The sequence below is a fragment of the Phaenicophaeus curvirostris genome, chromosome 18 (assembly GCF_032191515.1).
Source record: "Phaenicophaeus curvirostris isolate KB17595 chromosome 18, BPBGC_Pcur_1.0, whole genome shotgun sequence".
Lineage (NCBI taxonomy): Eukaryota > Metazoa > Chordata > Aves > Cuculiformes > Cuculidae > Phaenicophaeus > Phaenicophaeus curvirostris.
Window position 1 is genome coordinate 3,379,977 of NC_091409.1, and position 15,803 is coordinate 3,395,779.

A 15,803-nucleotide genomic window follows, 5' to 3' on the forward strand; every position below is an offset into this window, starting at 1 on the left:
GGGAAAAAAACCCGAGTGACCGTCAGAGCGGAGGTTTAGTCCCTCATCTGCCTCGATGCCCGCCCGCTGAGCTCCGTCGGGGGGCAGCTCCTCTTCCCCAGCGCAGACGTGGATTTACCCGAGGGGGGGAGCGCAGCTCGCGGCTCATTCCGGCACCGAGCACCTGGGCTGGACGCTGGACGCCATGTTGTGGAAACTAGCAGATAATGTCAAGTACGAGGAGGACTGCGAGGTGAGAAGCGTGGGGGGAGAACGGGGGGTCCGAGCCCCGGGTCCCCCCCGAGCCGCGCTGCCCTCCCTGCCAGCCGGCCCCGGCTCCCCTGCCTCCCACCGGCCGGGGTTATCCCTTCCCGAACACCCTCGCTTTCCTTTTATTTAATTTCTTTTTAATTTTTAATTTTTAAAAAAAATTTTTTTAAAAAATTTTTATTTTTTTAAAAAATTTTAAATTTTAAAATTTTAAAAATTTTTATTTTTTTAAAAACTTTCTTTGGAGATACGAATTTTAAGGTCTCTCTCTCACCCTGGAGACTTTTGAAAACACTTGTACGAGCCGCGGGAGGGAGTCCCAGCCGGCAGGACCCACCCGCACCCCTCGGGGACCCCGGGGACACAAGAAGCAGCCCCCGGGGACGGAGGCGGCAGCGCTACCGGCTGCAGCCGGTAGCGCTGCCGCCTCCGTCCCCGGGGGCTGCAGAGGATCCTACCGGGGCGAGCCGGGCTCTCCCAGGCTCCAGCGCCTCCTTGTTCCATTTCCCACCCTCCCCGAGGTGCCTCCCGGGCTCGGATCTCTCCATCCCCGTCCCCCCTTTCCCTCCTTCCCCCCCCCCCGGCTCGGGGTCAGCCCGCTGGGCTCCCGCAGATGAGCCTCATCCCCTCTTCACGCTCCATTGGGACCCCATTCACCTCTTATTAAGCAAGCCCTGTTGTTTTAACGACCGTGAAGCCAGAAGCTGCTAAATCCCTGGATCAGCTCAATGGAGACATCGGGCTGCTGAGAACCGAAATGGAGGGGGGGGGGAAAGCCGAGATGGGGCGGCTGGGGGGGGAAACACCGTAGGGGGGGGGGCAGGAGATGGGGTGCCGGGGTCCCCCCCAAGCCGGGGCAGCGCCAGCCCTCGGGTTGCGCCTCTCATTGCGTTTTTTCTCCTGGGAGGGCTTCTCCCCGCGACGTGCGGTGGGTTTATCGCGCTGAGAGAGCCGGGAAGGGCTCGTTTGCCACCTCTCCCTTCGCAGCCGGGCTGGTTCCTCGCTCGAAACGCCTCGGGGAAGGGGAGGAGGGAGCGGGACGAGCCCTTTCACCGAGCGCCGCGGCCCCGCAGCCCCCGCTGACCGCCGCCTCCCCTCTCCCCCGGCCCCGTCTGCTTTCCAGGACCGGCACGATGGGAGCAGCAACGGGAACCCGCGGCTCCCGCACCTCTCGGCCGTCAGCCAGCACCTCTACAGCCCGGCCCCGCCGCTCTCCCACTCGGGCGCCTCCGATTTCCAGCCCCCCTACTTCCCCCCCCCCTACCAGCCGCTGCCCTACTCGCAGTCCAGCGACCCCTACTCGCACCTCGGGGACCCCTTCTCCATCAACCCCCTGCACCAGCCGCCGCCGCCGCCCCCCAGCCAGCAGCAGAGCGCCTGGCCGGCCCGGCAGAGCCAGGACCCGCCGGGGCTCGCCCCGCACGGCCGCCCCGGGCTCGTCCCGCACCTCTCGGCGCTGGAAAGCGGCTCCGCCGGCGGCCGCAGGGACACCTACCGCCGCTCCGAGCTGCTGCTGCCCCACGGGCACGGGCTGGACGCCTCGGCGCTGGCCGATAACCTGGGCCTGCACGACATGGCTCACCAGATGGAGGAGGTGCAGGTGAGGGCCTCCCGGACCCCCCCCTCGGGCCGCCCCGACGCCGCGGGGACGGGCGCTGCCGGCTCGGAGAGATGCCCGAGCGCTCCTCCAGGCATCCCTGCTGCGCAGCCCACCTCTGACTGTCCCATCCTTGCGGAGAAACGCTCCTTTTCTCCCCTTTAACTGTCCCATCCCCATCTTTGCAGCGAAAAAACTTCTTTTGTCCCCTTTACCTGTCCCATCCTTGCGGAGAAACGTTCTTATTCTCCCCTTTACCTGTCTCATCCCCATGTTTGTAGCGAAACGCTCCTTTTCTCCTTTTCCTCCCTTAAAATGGGGGCGCGGGGTGGGTCGTGCAGAAGCCCCCCGCCCCCCCTAGTTCGTTCCCTTTCGATATTTCGAGGTGCTAAACTCTTTCCCCTTTCTCTTTGCAGAACGTGGAGGATCCACACTTATTAATGCACGACCAGACAGTCATTAGGAAAGGTCAGTAAGGTGGCACTGCAGTTTAACTTTCCCTTGTCAATTGTTGAAGTTAATTTACGCACCGGTGAATTGACGCCTTATTATCTCCTAAAAGATCCTTTCGGATCTAGAGGGGGTTTATTACGCCCTCTCCCACGCTGGGTTTTTTCTGTCCCCATGCGGGGAAAGGTGGCGGTGGGGACAACCCTCTGGGACCAGCCAGACCCCCCCAGGGCGATCCCTGCTCCTCCGTGAGGCTTTGATTGAAACCGGGACCTTGGACCGGATTTAATGCTGCTGGGAATATGAAGAGACACGGGGCTTTGCTGTTGATAATACAAACAAGAAAAAAAAATTATTTTTTTGTTGTTGTTGATGGCCCTCGAAGACCGTTTGGTTGTGTTTCTTTGATTTTATTCCCTTTAACTTTTTTACAACATTTGGAATACGTTCCCTCGCGTAACCCTGTTTGCCTTTATCTTAATCGAAGTGGTTTCGTAGCTGAGGCTTTAAGGAGAAAGATGTATTTATGCAATTTACAGTCACTTCGGTCTTCCCCGCACACACACTTTTGTTTTTAAACAAATTTGTGCTTAAAAAAAAAAATCAGTGGAAGTTTCCTGTGAAGACTTCAAACAAATACCGAGCTGAGGAAAAGCAGGAGTGTTTGTCAGAGCGCTGATTGCTGCCTTTAGCTCATGGGAGAATAATTTCGCTGTCAGATGCACCACTGAAAAATCTTTCCCCCTCCGGGGAGCGGGACCGACCTCGGCTCTTTAACCCTTTGCGGTCCGTGTGAGCCAGCAGCAAACCAGCGGGGGTTAACTGGGTGGATGCGCAAGGGGATGGAAAAGCTGCATCTGTGGGTTGCTCCTTGCAGAGCCCTTGTGGTCCTCGTGTCTGAAGCCAGGAACGAATGATGTTTTACTTTCAGTTCTCTCCAAGGCTCCATCCCTCTCTCCCTGGCATTGCCGGTGTGAATTTGTTGGGATTAAATTCCCAAGATGGTTTCTATATGTGTGCGAGGTGGAAGATGAACTCCAGCAGGACCTGGGAGGGTTTTTCCTGCCCTGTCTCGGAAAGAGTTTTTGGCAGTACCTGGAGGATGCTAATTTAGAGTCTGTAGTTGTATCAGGCTTTTTATAAGTATGGATTCGCTAACTTGCAGCGTGCTGCTTCAGAGTTGGGGCTTTTTGTGTGTTCAGAAGGATTGTTGTGGTCGGTAGCTCCTTGAAATTTTGTGTGGCAAAATCCAGCTGTTGAGGAATGGTCGTGGGGACCGAGTCCCACACTGCAAATAGATGCTGGGCACGGGACAGTGGTGTGAGCACAAACCAAAATCCTGTTTCCTGGTCTTTATTTTTTTTTTGCAAAACGGAAATTCACTTGCCACTTCCTCTTTATTTTTCCCTTTTATAAAATTACCTGCTTTCCCTCCTCCTCCCATAGGTCCCATTTCCTTAACGAAAAACAGTGCTCTGAGCCTCCCCTGCCAAAAGGATGGATTAATTGGAGTGGTCATAAACCCCAATGAAGTATTTTGTTCGGTTCCGGGGAGACTTTCCCTCCTCAGCTCCACGTCGAAATACAAGGTGACGGTGGCAGAGGTGCAGAGGCGGCTCTCGCCCCCCGAGTGTCTCAACGCCTCCTTGCTGGGAGGGGTTCTCAGAAGGTAGGTAGGCTGCAAACTCCCCCTACTCCATCCCCATCGTGTCTATTGTTGGTTAGTTTGCCTTGGTTGTGTGTTTGCGAGCAGCCAGATTAGCTCAACGAGAAGCTAAGAAAGCCTTTTAGCAAATTTCTCAATTTTTAAGAAGCCCAACAACGCTGAATCCTAATAGGTTTTGGTAATAAAATTTCTTTGCACTTCTGCGACTTCTTGAGAAGTGCCATTAACAGCTCTGACAGCAATTCTCCTTCTCTGTTTTAAGTCAGATCTTTGTCTCAAAAATGGCTCATAGAGCTCTTATTCTCGTGACAAACTGTCTCTCTGTGGAATGAATTTTGGATTCTATCTTGTGGCCTTGATTAACCATCACGATCACTTCGTATTTTTTGTATACGCTTAATTTGCTTGTGATCGTTCTACAGCTGTTGGTTTCAATGGTGCAGTTTCAAACATTTTGATTTTGACCTCTTCTGTGTTTCACCCCAGCTGGTTTGTAGCAGAGTGTTTTTAAAAGTAGGTCACTTGAAAAGAGCCTGTTTTTTATCTTCCCCCCTCCAGTAGAACCCTATTGAACGTCAGTAACTGGAATTTCTCATCTTTAAAAAGAAGTGCTCTCTAAAGATAAATAAGGCCATTTTTTTTCCTCTTCAATTACAGAGCCAAATCTAAAAACGGTGGCAGATCATTAAGGGAAAAACTGGATAAAATTGGCTTGAATCTTCCTGCTGGTAGAAGGAAAGCTGCAAATGTGACACTGTTGACATCTTTAGTGGAAGGTCAGTCTTAAATGTGTCTTTAACTTCCCACCCCAGTTTTGCGTACAGCTTTTATCCTCTGGGCAGAGCATGGAAAGGCTAGGAAGTTACTGAACATAATAGAAAGATTTTTGTTTATTTTAAAGTGAGCATGATGGGGACATTGAAGCAACTAACATCTGACTTGCTTTTGAAGGGCTTCTCTCTCCTTCCCCCCTCAAATCTGGTCACTAAGTCCTTGGCCTCAGAGCCTTACCCACACAAACTCAGATAATACTCTTCTTCCACGCAGCCTCATCCCAAGGATGCTAGCAGGGATGCAGGAATTCTGATGTGCCAGGCTGTTAAAAATTGATGTTTGTCCAGTCTGTGTTTCTTAAAGAGGGCTGGGTTGTTACGAGTTTTGTTAGAGCTTGTGCAGGGAAGGCAAAAGGGATGAAAAGTACCACATCAGTGGGTTTAGTTCCCTGGTGAGAAACCTAAAAAGTCCAGAGAAGCTGACTCCAATGCCTGGCCCTACCTCAGCGGTATCCTCAGAAGCTTTTCTAATAAACAAGCATATAAAGTGAGATTTATAGCTTTTGACTTCCTGATAGGAAACTGGAGCCCCTTTAATCTGTAACATGTTATGTGGACCCTCTATCAGTCAAGCTGATTTGAAGGGTGTGTATATATACTTACGCGTGGTTATGTTTTATGTTTCTGTTTAAAGTAGCTCCTGGTAGCTGTACAAGCTAATGGGGATAGAAGCAACAATTGAAAAGTGAAAAATGATCTAACAATACGTTATTGCTATTTCACTTCTATACCAGCTCAAATATTACAGCAACTTCCATTTAAAACCTTTCTTGGATGCTGGGTTTAAGAGAGCTTGCTGTGTGTGCACATGCACACACAGACTTTACAGGTAATGCACTGAGCATGCCAGCCCATTTCATTAAGCCTGATCAAACTGTTTTAATGAAAAAGTGGCCTAGCTATACACCTCATAATTTTATGTTCTATGTGAAAATACTTATTAGAAAGTATTTAGAAAATATACTGAAGCGATAAATGCTTTATTATATAAGTGGGATTTAGTTGCCTTTTTTTTTTTGAAAAAAAAAAATCAGTGAACAATTTGATCTAAACTGAATTCTAGTCTCTGCTGCACAGTTAATCTGAATAGAGAAAGGAATTTTCCTTTCCAGTAGAAAGTCAAGAGAATAATTTTTTTGCAGCAGTTACCATGTAGACTTCCTTCTTTTTAATTGACTCAGACTTACAAGGAAACACTGATATATTAATTAGAAAACAGCAATGAGTGGTATGGTCGTGAAAAAGCAGAGTACCTTTATAAAATTCACTAGTTATTTTTCCTGATCTCCTTATAACAAAAAGATAGAAGTACGTTTAATGAGCATTCCCTTTTACCCATGCCAGGTGAAGCTGTACATCTTGCTCGTGACTTTGGTTACGTTTGTGAGACAGAGTTTCCTTCCAAAGCAGTGGCCGAATATTTAACCCGACCGCACATGGGCCGCAATGAAGTGGCAAACAGGAAGAATATGCTTCTGGCTGCAAAGTAAGTTTTGGGTTTGCATTCTTTTTTTTTAATTTTTAAAGATGCTTTTGTCTGAACCTGAGTATTTGTGACTGTGTACAGCTGGGTATGTTTTCATGTATAATTTTAATCAGGGAGATGAAGGAATCGGTTTTATTCGGTTTTGGTTTTAATTCAACTATGACAGCAGTTATTTTAGTCTGAACCAATAACAATAATAACTCTGTACGATATCTCTAAAGTGGTTTGAACCAGTTCTGTTCTTATTTTAACTGTAATAAATACTTCAGAAGAAGTCCTATACCGGGGCAGCTCTAGCTCTTAAGAAAAAGCTGTCCCTAGGTCTGGCAGGGTTGAGAACCTGGAGGGCAGGTGTAACCTGGGAATGTGACCCACTGTTAGGACTGGTTCCCCCACCTCTGTACGTGCAGCCCAGAGGGGCATCTCCAAGGAGAGTTACTGACTCTGCTTCCATGTCCTCAGAACAGCCTTGCCAGTGGCAGCACACAAGTTACCCCCCCGGGATATTGGGAGTCAAGAGCTGTAGGTAGACTCTTTTCACGATTATGGCTGAAGATATTTATAATTGAATGAAAGCCAATCTTTGGTAGGTGTGAAGAGTCCCTGTTCTTAAATAAAAATTCTTATTGCAGTGCTTGATGAGCAGGGGGAGGAAAGGTGTAGCAGGAGCTTGGTTATGGCTGTTCTGCAGACACTTGTACCTGTAAATAAAGCACAACCTGAACAGGTCTCTGGTAGGAAATACCCATGTGGAATTACGTTTGTCTTAAGCCCAGCTGGAGTGCTTGCTCTCTCATTACCCTCAGTATTACCAGGGTGAGGTTTAACAAAGCCTCCAGTCCAGGATCCATTCTGTTGCGAGATGCTACCTGCTTTGGGGCTGCTTTTGAAGGCCCCCTCGCTCTGCAGGGGGGTAAGGAAAGCCTGCTTAAACTGCTGAGAAGAGTTACCCTGGCCGTGGGCTCACATCAAGCATGCAAAACACACTTCTGCTGAATTATTCCAGCTTTCCCAAAAGCGAGACCTTCTTTTACAAGAATATATGTCTTAAAGTTTAGAAATACAGCCTCCTCTTTTCCTATAGTTTGAACTTGATGTTTTTTACTGAGCACTACTCCTTCTGCTCCTCAGCGTTAGCATTATTGGTATTGTCTTTAGCACTAGTAACAATCTTTTGGAAGATGTTTATGACTGAGAAATTCTGATGGAGTGATGGTTCTGCTAAGATTGCTCAGCTCCTGTGAAATCCCATCAAGGGGACAGATTTACAAGCAGCAAACAACATATGCTTGAGCATTATTAACCATTCATGTTTTGCCAGGCGTGTGTGTCAGTGTTTGCAGGCTCAGGGCCTCGGTCTCTTAAAGAGGGCATATACATACAATGTGCACAACTAAATTTAATCTCCTATTCAGCTGCTTTCGTCTTTCTAAGTCGCTGAACAGCTGTGAAAGTTCTCATAGAAACTAGCCCTGAATTCCCACTCCCTCCTTAAAATCTAGAGCAAATGATGCAGAGCCAGCCCAACGCCAGAGGTGGAGAGATTGTTTTGCAGAGTATATGTTTTTTTTGTGACATAGATAAAACAGAAGACTCATCAGAAACTGATGCTAATAAATAGGCTTCAGTTTTAAACACTGCTGTTGGAGTAATGAGTTTCTGAAAACTCTATATAACTGCCAAATAGTTGATACTGATTTTCTCTGTTATTTTTATTTATTTATTTGGTTTTGCCTAAGTTCCCACCACGGTGTCAAGTATGATCGCTTTGTGTCTTGCAGGCAGATTTGTAAGGAATTCACAGACCTCCTCACTCAGGACAGAACTCCTCTTGGAAACACGAGACCTAGTCCCATCTTGGACCCTGGCATCCAGGGCTGTTTGACTCATTTTAGCCTGATCACACATGGCTTTGGGAGTGCTGCCATCTGCGCTGCCATGACATCCGTCCAGAACTACCTAAATGAAGCATTAAAAATCGCAGACAAAACGTACATGAACGCTGGCGACCAGAGCCCCGCAGAAACCAACAAAACCATCGATAAAATGGACAAGCACAGGAAGTAAAAGGAGAGAAACCAGACTTCAGACCCTTCCTCATAAATACAGACTGGGATCTTCTTGCTGGGGGAACATAGAGATTTGGGGGGTTGTTTTTTGTTTCTTTTTTTTATTTTTTTTAAGAAAGGAGGGGAAAAAAATCCCATCTTGTTCAGGATCTTCACTCCCCCTGGATCCATGAGACAAGTCTTTCTAAAAGCTGCAGTATCCCTTACCTGTGGAAGCAATTACCAGAAGATAAGTACGTGGTACGAGTGTATTGAAATCCTTTGCTGTAAAAGTGGTGCTATAAAGGGGTTTGGATGGAAATAATACAGAGATACATTTAGATTTCTTCTCCACACCTAAGCATCTAGTGGTGACGAGCTTCGTCTTTAGTTTTTAAAATACAGATTTTTAGATGGAAGCCTACGTGTTATCTGATACAATTTCAGGGTTTTATTCTCTTTAAATGCAACAGTAACAATAAAGCAGTATTAAACAATGGTAAATAGATTTATGTACATTAAATTTTTTTATAAACACCTGAAAATAGTCAGATTATTTTTTGGTGGTTTTGTTTTGTTTTATTTTGTTTTCTTTTTTTTCTTTATTTTGAGATTACCATAGGAAAAGTACTAAAATCCTGCTAGATTTAAAAGTTATCTGATGGCATTTGACATGCTTATTTTTATGGGAATATTCAGGCTTTTAAAAACTGCAGCAGTGTTGGCTGCGGTGGATATTATCTTGATATTTTTTTAAAAAGGAATAGTTAAAAATGAAAACTTCAGAAAATTCACTTTCTGTGTCTAAGGATATTGCAGCTTTATTCACATATTTATATTGTCTTGTTTTTAAATTGGGAGGGAAACTTGAAAGAATAGGCACATAACATTTTTTTTTTTAATTTTTTTTTCTTTTGCCTATTAAGGCCAAAAAATACTTCCAGGGAGGCTTTATGTGTATTAAGGGAAGCAGTGTGTTGAATGTAAATATTTATTTATGTGTAATTTAATCGGATTTGTAAATAATGGTGAACTTTTTAATACTTTTTTTTTATAAATGGGTTTCAAATTTTAATTTTGGTAAGTATTTCAAAGGTAATGGGTAAGCTAAACATATCTTTAGGTTTATGCACAGGTATGTTATACAGGGTATTTAAATCTTGGGCTTTTTTAAATATCTCAATTCTTGCCACTGAAGATTAAATTTAATCTGAGGTGTATGTTCACAAAGCAATAATTTTGTGCATCATTCACCTGGTAACTGACCTAGACATGCAAAATGAGTGTGTGAGTTAGTGTGTATGTGAATAATGGAGGTTCCGAACTATCTCTACATATTTGTAAATATTCCCAATATAATTCTGATGTATATGATAACCATATAATAAAAGTATTCTGGATAGAAGCATGGAACGTTTTGTTAACTGAAAACAGTTTTGTTTCTATACTTTGGGAATGTGGGACGAGTAGCACTAGAGGATGTTATGTATTGAGTCATAATTGCAGCACTTTGTTCGGATTAACAGAACAGAAATATGAAGCTGTTTGCCAGTAAAACTAATGGTTTCAATTAAAACAAGTTATATATCTCCAAGAATCTTTTTTTTTTTTTTTCTCCCTTCCTAAGATGTCACTGTCACACTAGCTGCCTGGTAGAATAGGCAGCTTAATCACAGACTGCAAGGCTTCCTCTAAATAAAAACCAGTGCTACCAGCTTTGTCCTCTATTGCATTTGACATTATTGGAATAATCTGTCTCTAGTGACAAATATCTGCAAAATCCTGGCATATGAAACTTGATAGGTCTCCTGTCTGGCTTCAGAAAGCCTAGTTTTACTGATTCAAGGAAGCTTAACAGCATTTTGCAGTAAGTCCGTGAACTGTGTGTGGTGGTGGTGGGGCAGGATCTGAGGCTTGAGGTGGCATTGAGTGTCTTGGATGCAAAATAGCCAAGCAAACCTTCCAGAAAAAAACCCAAACACACTTTTTCAGTGCTTTCTGAAAATGCAACATGAATCTGGCCTTTACGATGTCCTTGGCATTTCAACCCCTGATAATCCGACTAGGGCAAACATAATGATGACACTGGGCATAACTGCAGCTAAGATTTTGGTTCACGTGGCAGTGTTTCTTCCACAGATCCAGAGAAGAGGCAATATGTACGATTTCTGAATGCTTTGTTTCCAAGTTCTTTATACATTCTCATTTTTCCTCTAAAGGCACACTGCTGAAGAAGTGCAGGGAGAAGACGAGGAAAGGGAAGCTCAAAGAAATGAATGAAAATATCAGTGGTGAGCTGGGACAAAGCTGTTTTTGAGTTGCAACCCAGTACTCTTCTCTCCTAAAGAGGTCTGAGATTCTAGTCTTTGTATATACAAACAATACACCACTCAGAATATAATTTTATTGGTTATATTTATGTACCTACACAGAAATGGTAGGTATGGCAAGAGCTCGTTTAGAGGATGTGATGCTAGAGTTCTGGGGTTTTCTTTTCTGCTGCTGGACTGCTTATACAAGGTATATGCTGTGTAGTAAGTAATAGCAAGATACTTCAGCTGCCAGACAATGGAGTCTTGCTTTCTATTAATGCACAAAACCAGGCTCTGAACTAATTGCCCCTTGGGATAGGAAATAAGGATGTTTCCATTTATTCCTGCGTGCATTCAAGCAAAGCCAGTCAATCGTCTAATGTACTGACGGGTTCTATTTATATGTTTGGAACACTAGAAATGTTGAGTTTCCATTACCTTAATGCTTGTCCTTTACTATATATTTTAGATGGTACATTATTTTAAGGCTCAACTGCCTTACAAGCTGTGCCAGTAATATGGAACAAGAATCGTGTCTTTGGCTCCATTCACTGAAGCAAACCTGAGTCTGTCCTGAACTTGTCATTTGAAATTATTAATCTTAAGGAAAATGTTAATAGGTTAGTAACTTTTGGGGAAGTCCTATTCCTGGGGCTGACTAAAAGAAAAAGAAGTTCTAATGTAAGATTACTCTGAAATTCCATTTTTAATTCCCTTTAAAAATCGAGTATTCAAATGACTCTGTCCTATATTGTCCTTTGCCCTTCTCCTAGAAAAATAATGGATTTGTTTTTTACATAAAGGAACATAACTTTAGGTTATTAAGATTTAAAAGTAAAAATTCTGAAGTTGAAATGGATTATTTTAAATGCGGCAAAAATGTTAATTGATACATACCCCCCAAACAGTTGAATTCTTGTCATTCAGCATAAAACCAGCTTGTGGAAGAAGAAAACATTTCAGCCATCTCTTGCTGGGGCATCAGGGGACGCCAGGGTCCTCCCAGGCAGCATTGATGCTTCATTCCTCCTGCCACAGCTAAGGGCATGGCCTTTGCAGCCCTATCACCTGACAGGCAGCTTAATTTTTACAGATTATTAATTGCAAAGCTGATGATTATTCAAGACCCTGGCTCGTGAAATCATCTGACTTCATGGCAGCGGCGCTTTCAGTTTAGAAAGAATTCTTTTTTCGTGTTGACAGCTTCGTAGAGAAAAAATGATGCAAAATCAGTGCTACGTAAGCAAACAAGGAAAAAGAACGAGCTACCTTAATTTAGTAACTGTTTTGAGCTAACTTTACTTTTGACTCAGTTTTTGTGTTGCCCTTCACTTGTTTCACTATTATTTACAAATGGTTCATCTCACCCTGTCTCTTTTGGCTGCAGCTCTGACTGTCTCTGTTCCTCTGCTCCTTCAGACTTTTGCAATATGAATAAGCCCAGCAATACAGCTTGACATAGGTCTAACTCGATGTGATATTGTTGTAGCCCTTCTCTATTTTTTTCCGCATGTGGTGTTTATGTACATCCTCATAGTCCTTTTGGCCTAATGGTGTGCAGCCTGGGACCTGGCTGGCAGTGGCCCTGGGTTGCCTTCTGAGACACTTTATGCAATAGGAGATTTGATTATTTTTATATTTTTTAATTTTTTTTTTAAAGGAAAAAAAAGTAGGATGCTTTTAGAATTTTGTCTCAAAACTGTTACTTCACCAGAAGGATGTTATGAGCTTAAGGACAACGATAACTCCCTCTCACTAAAGAAATCCCCTGAGTATAACATGTTTCTGTTCACTGATGTTTGCAGGTTTTTGCAGGGAGAACCTGGAGCTAGTTCTGCTGTGTGCTCTGAGGTCCCGCTGGGATTGTGACCCAGGACCTGTCGGTGAGGAAACGCGTATGGACCAGGCAAATGTGAATTTGTTCCTAAACCCCAGCTGCAGCCAGAGATACCGTGTCTTTGCAAAGTCTGAGCATTATCCAAACCATTTGTGGCTTGTCATAACATTTCTATGGTGCGTGGCTGTTGCTGCTGCCTGATGCCACATTGTCCACGTAGCTGCACCGATGACCATCTCTGTAAAAATTGCACAGGGCTTATGCTGGGACATATTTTTAACAAACTGTCGAATTCTGTTCTGTTTCGCTTGATGTTCTCTCCCTCTTCCATTTCCACTTTCACAGGATTATATAAATAAGCTTTCTCCCCATTTCAGACACCATTTGCAGCCATGGGCTGTTCTTGCATGTCTTACAGGGATGTTCCAGCTGGTTTACATGTGCCAGTGTTGTGCAAGGGCTGGCCACAAATATTCCATTTTTCCTCTCTTTTGGCTAAACAGACCTTTTTAACTGGTTCCTGTGAAGGCCTTGCTCACTATTCCATGGCACATGCCCTGAATATTCAGTTAGATCTAATTTTTACCCATAATTTAAAACCATACAGGTTTTCGCCGTGAAACTCAAACACTTGTTCATGAATGCAGCAGAACGTTCAGACACAAAATAAGAGCAGCAATCTTTCAGGTTAGCTTTATATTTCCAGGTCAATAGTAATAAAATTAAGGGAAAAGTAGCAGTTTAAACTAAGAGGATCTGAAAGGTAATGTTTTCTAGCTGATCACTGCAATAAAAAATGAGTTCTCCGGTAACAACAGAAAGTACATAGTCTAAAATTATGCCAGTTCCCTTGTTACAGAGAGGGGTGTTAAAGCAGAGAGAAGGGAAAATGTTTGATAGTGCCAGAGGATGGAAACCACTTCTGCCAGGTTCTCATCCTGTTCTTTGCATCACCTCAGCTCCACAGGAAAAGAAGGAAAAAAACCAAACAAAACCACGTGGACAGAGCAGATTTTAAGGCACATTGAGTGAAATGCATTATTTTGCCTTTGTAATAAGGTAGTTAAGATGCCCTTTACACAGGGTCAGGGGGTGGCACCTCTGCTTGTTGCTGGAAGACCATAAGCATCAGAAACCCAAAGGGGCAAAGGAGAAGCCCTGCTGCCTCATGCCTCACCTTGTCTGCTGGAAAATAGAAGGGCAGAGGCTGAATGCTGTTGGTGGCTGGATGGTGCTGGAGCTCAGCTGGGTGCTGGATTAGGAGCTGGGATGGAGGAGCATGTGCTTTTGGCTGTACAAGAGAAACAGTAATTAACCTCTAGCAGACGGGTAGGGCAGGTACTTGGGACCAGTAATTTTCTCCAGCAAAATTTACCTGAGCTCATTTGTCAAGCTTTGAATTCTTAAATCTATAACTCTAATTAATTAAGAATCTCTAATTAGGCCAAAATAGTGCTCTATATTTAAGGCTAAGGTGTGGTGAAATGCAGAGAAAACATGATTGAAGCTGGAGGATGTTCAGAGCTGGAGATGCCAGGAAATCATGAATTTTCATAGATCAAGGTGCGTGTAGGTGAGCCGGATGGTTCAATGTGTCAGTGAGATCTAGGGAAGGTCCTAAACTGCCTGAGGCCACTGTCCGGTACTTGGACATATATCCTTGGGTGTCCTAATGAAACAACGACCACCAAGCCTCCTAGCAGGATTTCTTACATTGGAGCCCCAAAGCCAAGTAAATATGGGATTTAGGCCCAAGTGTGGGTATTTTCTAGAATTTACAGCTATTTACCAGAAGCACATCGGGTGAGGTTCTGGTTCTTTACAACCTGGAACAAGAAACCCCAGCGGGGTTATTATTGAAAACATCATTGCAGATGGGTTCTGGTCCTGCCCTTATGAGAGGAAAAAGCTCTTTCACAGCCGAAGTCTTATTATATTAAGTTAAATTATGGCTTTTAACTAGGCTGTAGCCGGTTAATGTGACTTCAGCAAAGATGCAGCGTGGACTGAGGCATCACTTGGAGATATCATTTTTTGCCTTGTTGCAGAGTACTGTTTTCTAGAACAAACACAAGTTCCTAGAAGCTCAGGTGAAGCACATTTAGGAATTAGGCTCTGAGTTCATCCGATTAAGTAAAGGGGCATCAGCTGCGTTTGGCACTGATTGACTTCAGCAGTGCTGCAGCCTGACCCTCCAACACTTCTTCCAGAGCTCCTGGCGGGCTGAGCTCCTTTCCTGGGACCTGCCAGCATCATCCTTTCGGCAAAGGTAAAGCTTCTCCTTGTCTGCTGTGAGTGTGAGAGAGCAGCGTGTGCCCTGCCTGCAGACAGGCTGCATCTGCATGTGTATCAGGTCTTTTCGAAGACGTTAAAGGAGGGGAAAAAAAAAGTATGCATGCTTCTATGTAAGCGGTAGGGTCTCCCTTTCAGAGCCTCAAGTACTGTTTTCTAGCTCCAATAGTAGGAAATCTTTGTATTGTCTGGCAAATAAACGCTTGTACTTAGTGGCTTTGTCTGGTGGAAGATAAAGGTCGATAAGATCTCGGTAAGGTTGTTTCGAGGCACTCCTGTTAACCTCTCTGCAGAGGGTTTCCAGGGATTCGCTCTAGAAAAACTGCTGGATTAGGGAAGGATTCAGTGATCAGTGATCTTTGTTAAAGTTTGAAGTAAAAATGATCTCTGTCTGGCGTTTTTCAGGACTTGCGTGATTGCGGTGTTAAAAAGCAACTTTAAACGTAGCGAAGTATTTTTTTTTCTTATTCACTAGCAAGGTATGGCAGAGCGAATTGCATTAGAAAGGTAAAGATGAGAATAAGCCTTTGGGTGCTGGCTAAAAAGGTGACAGAAACATGTTAAATCAATTATGGGATTTCCTTTCCATTCACTTTTCCTAGGCTAGCTCCAAGACATGAGGGAAGGTACGATCAGCTGTTTGGATTGCTTTGAACAGCACTGTTAAGGGCTGTTCAGGATACGGTTCTTTTTTCCCTTGCCACTTTCTTGAAAACCTCTAGGTTTCCACCCTGGAAGCGCTTTGCCCTCTCGGCTGTGATGCACAGGCAGCGACGGATGCTGGGATGCTCTTAAGATTTGGGGTCCAGGGTTGCACCCCAGCCCTCGTGTGTGCTGATGCAGGGATGCTCTGAAGCCTCTGCACTTGGGGACTGTGGGTGATGGATACGGGGATGCTCTGAAGCCTCTGCACTTGGGGACAGTGGGTGATGGATATGGGGATGCTTTGTAGCTTCTGAAGTTGGGGAACAGGGCTGCACCCCAGCCCTCGCATGTGCTGATGCGGGGATGCTCTGAAGCCTCTGCACTTGGG

General features: G+C 44.7%; 1 protein-coding gene across 1 annotated transcript; it reads left to right on the top strand.

Annotated features, from left to right (window-relative positions):
• On the top strand, positions 1-9,901 carry TFAP2C (transcription factor AP-2 gamma). The gene is made up of 7 exons (XM_069871868.1): positions 1-232; positions 1,373-1,849; positions 2,263-2,314; positions 3,743-3,965; positions 4,620-4,738; positions 6,140-6,281; positions 8,063-9,901. The coding sequence occupies exons 1-7, from the start codon at positions 185-187 to the stop codon at positions 8,346-8,348; spliced, it is 1,347 nt and encodes a 448-aa protein (XP_069727969.1). The 5' UTR covers positions 1-184; the 3' UTR covers positions 8,349-9,901.
• The last annotated feature ends 5,902 nt before the right edge of the window (positions 9,902-15,803 follow it).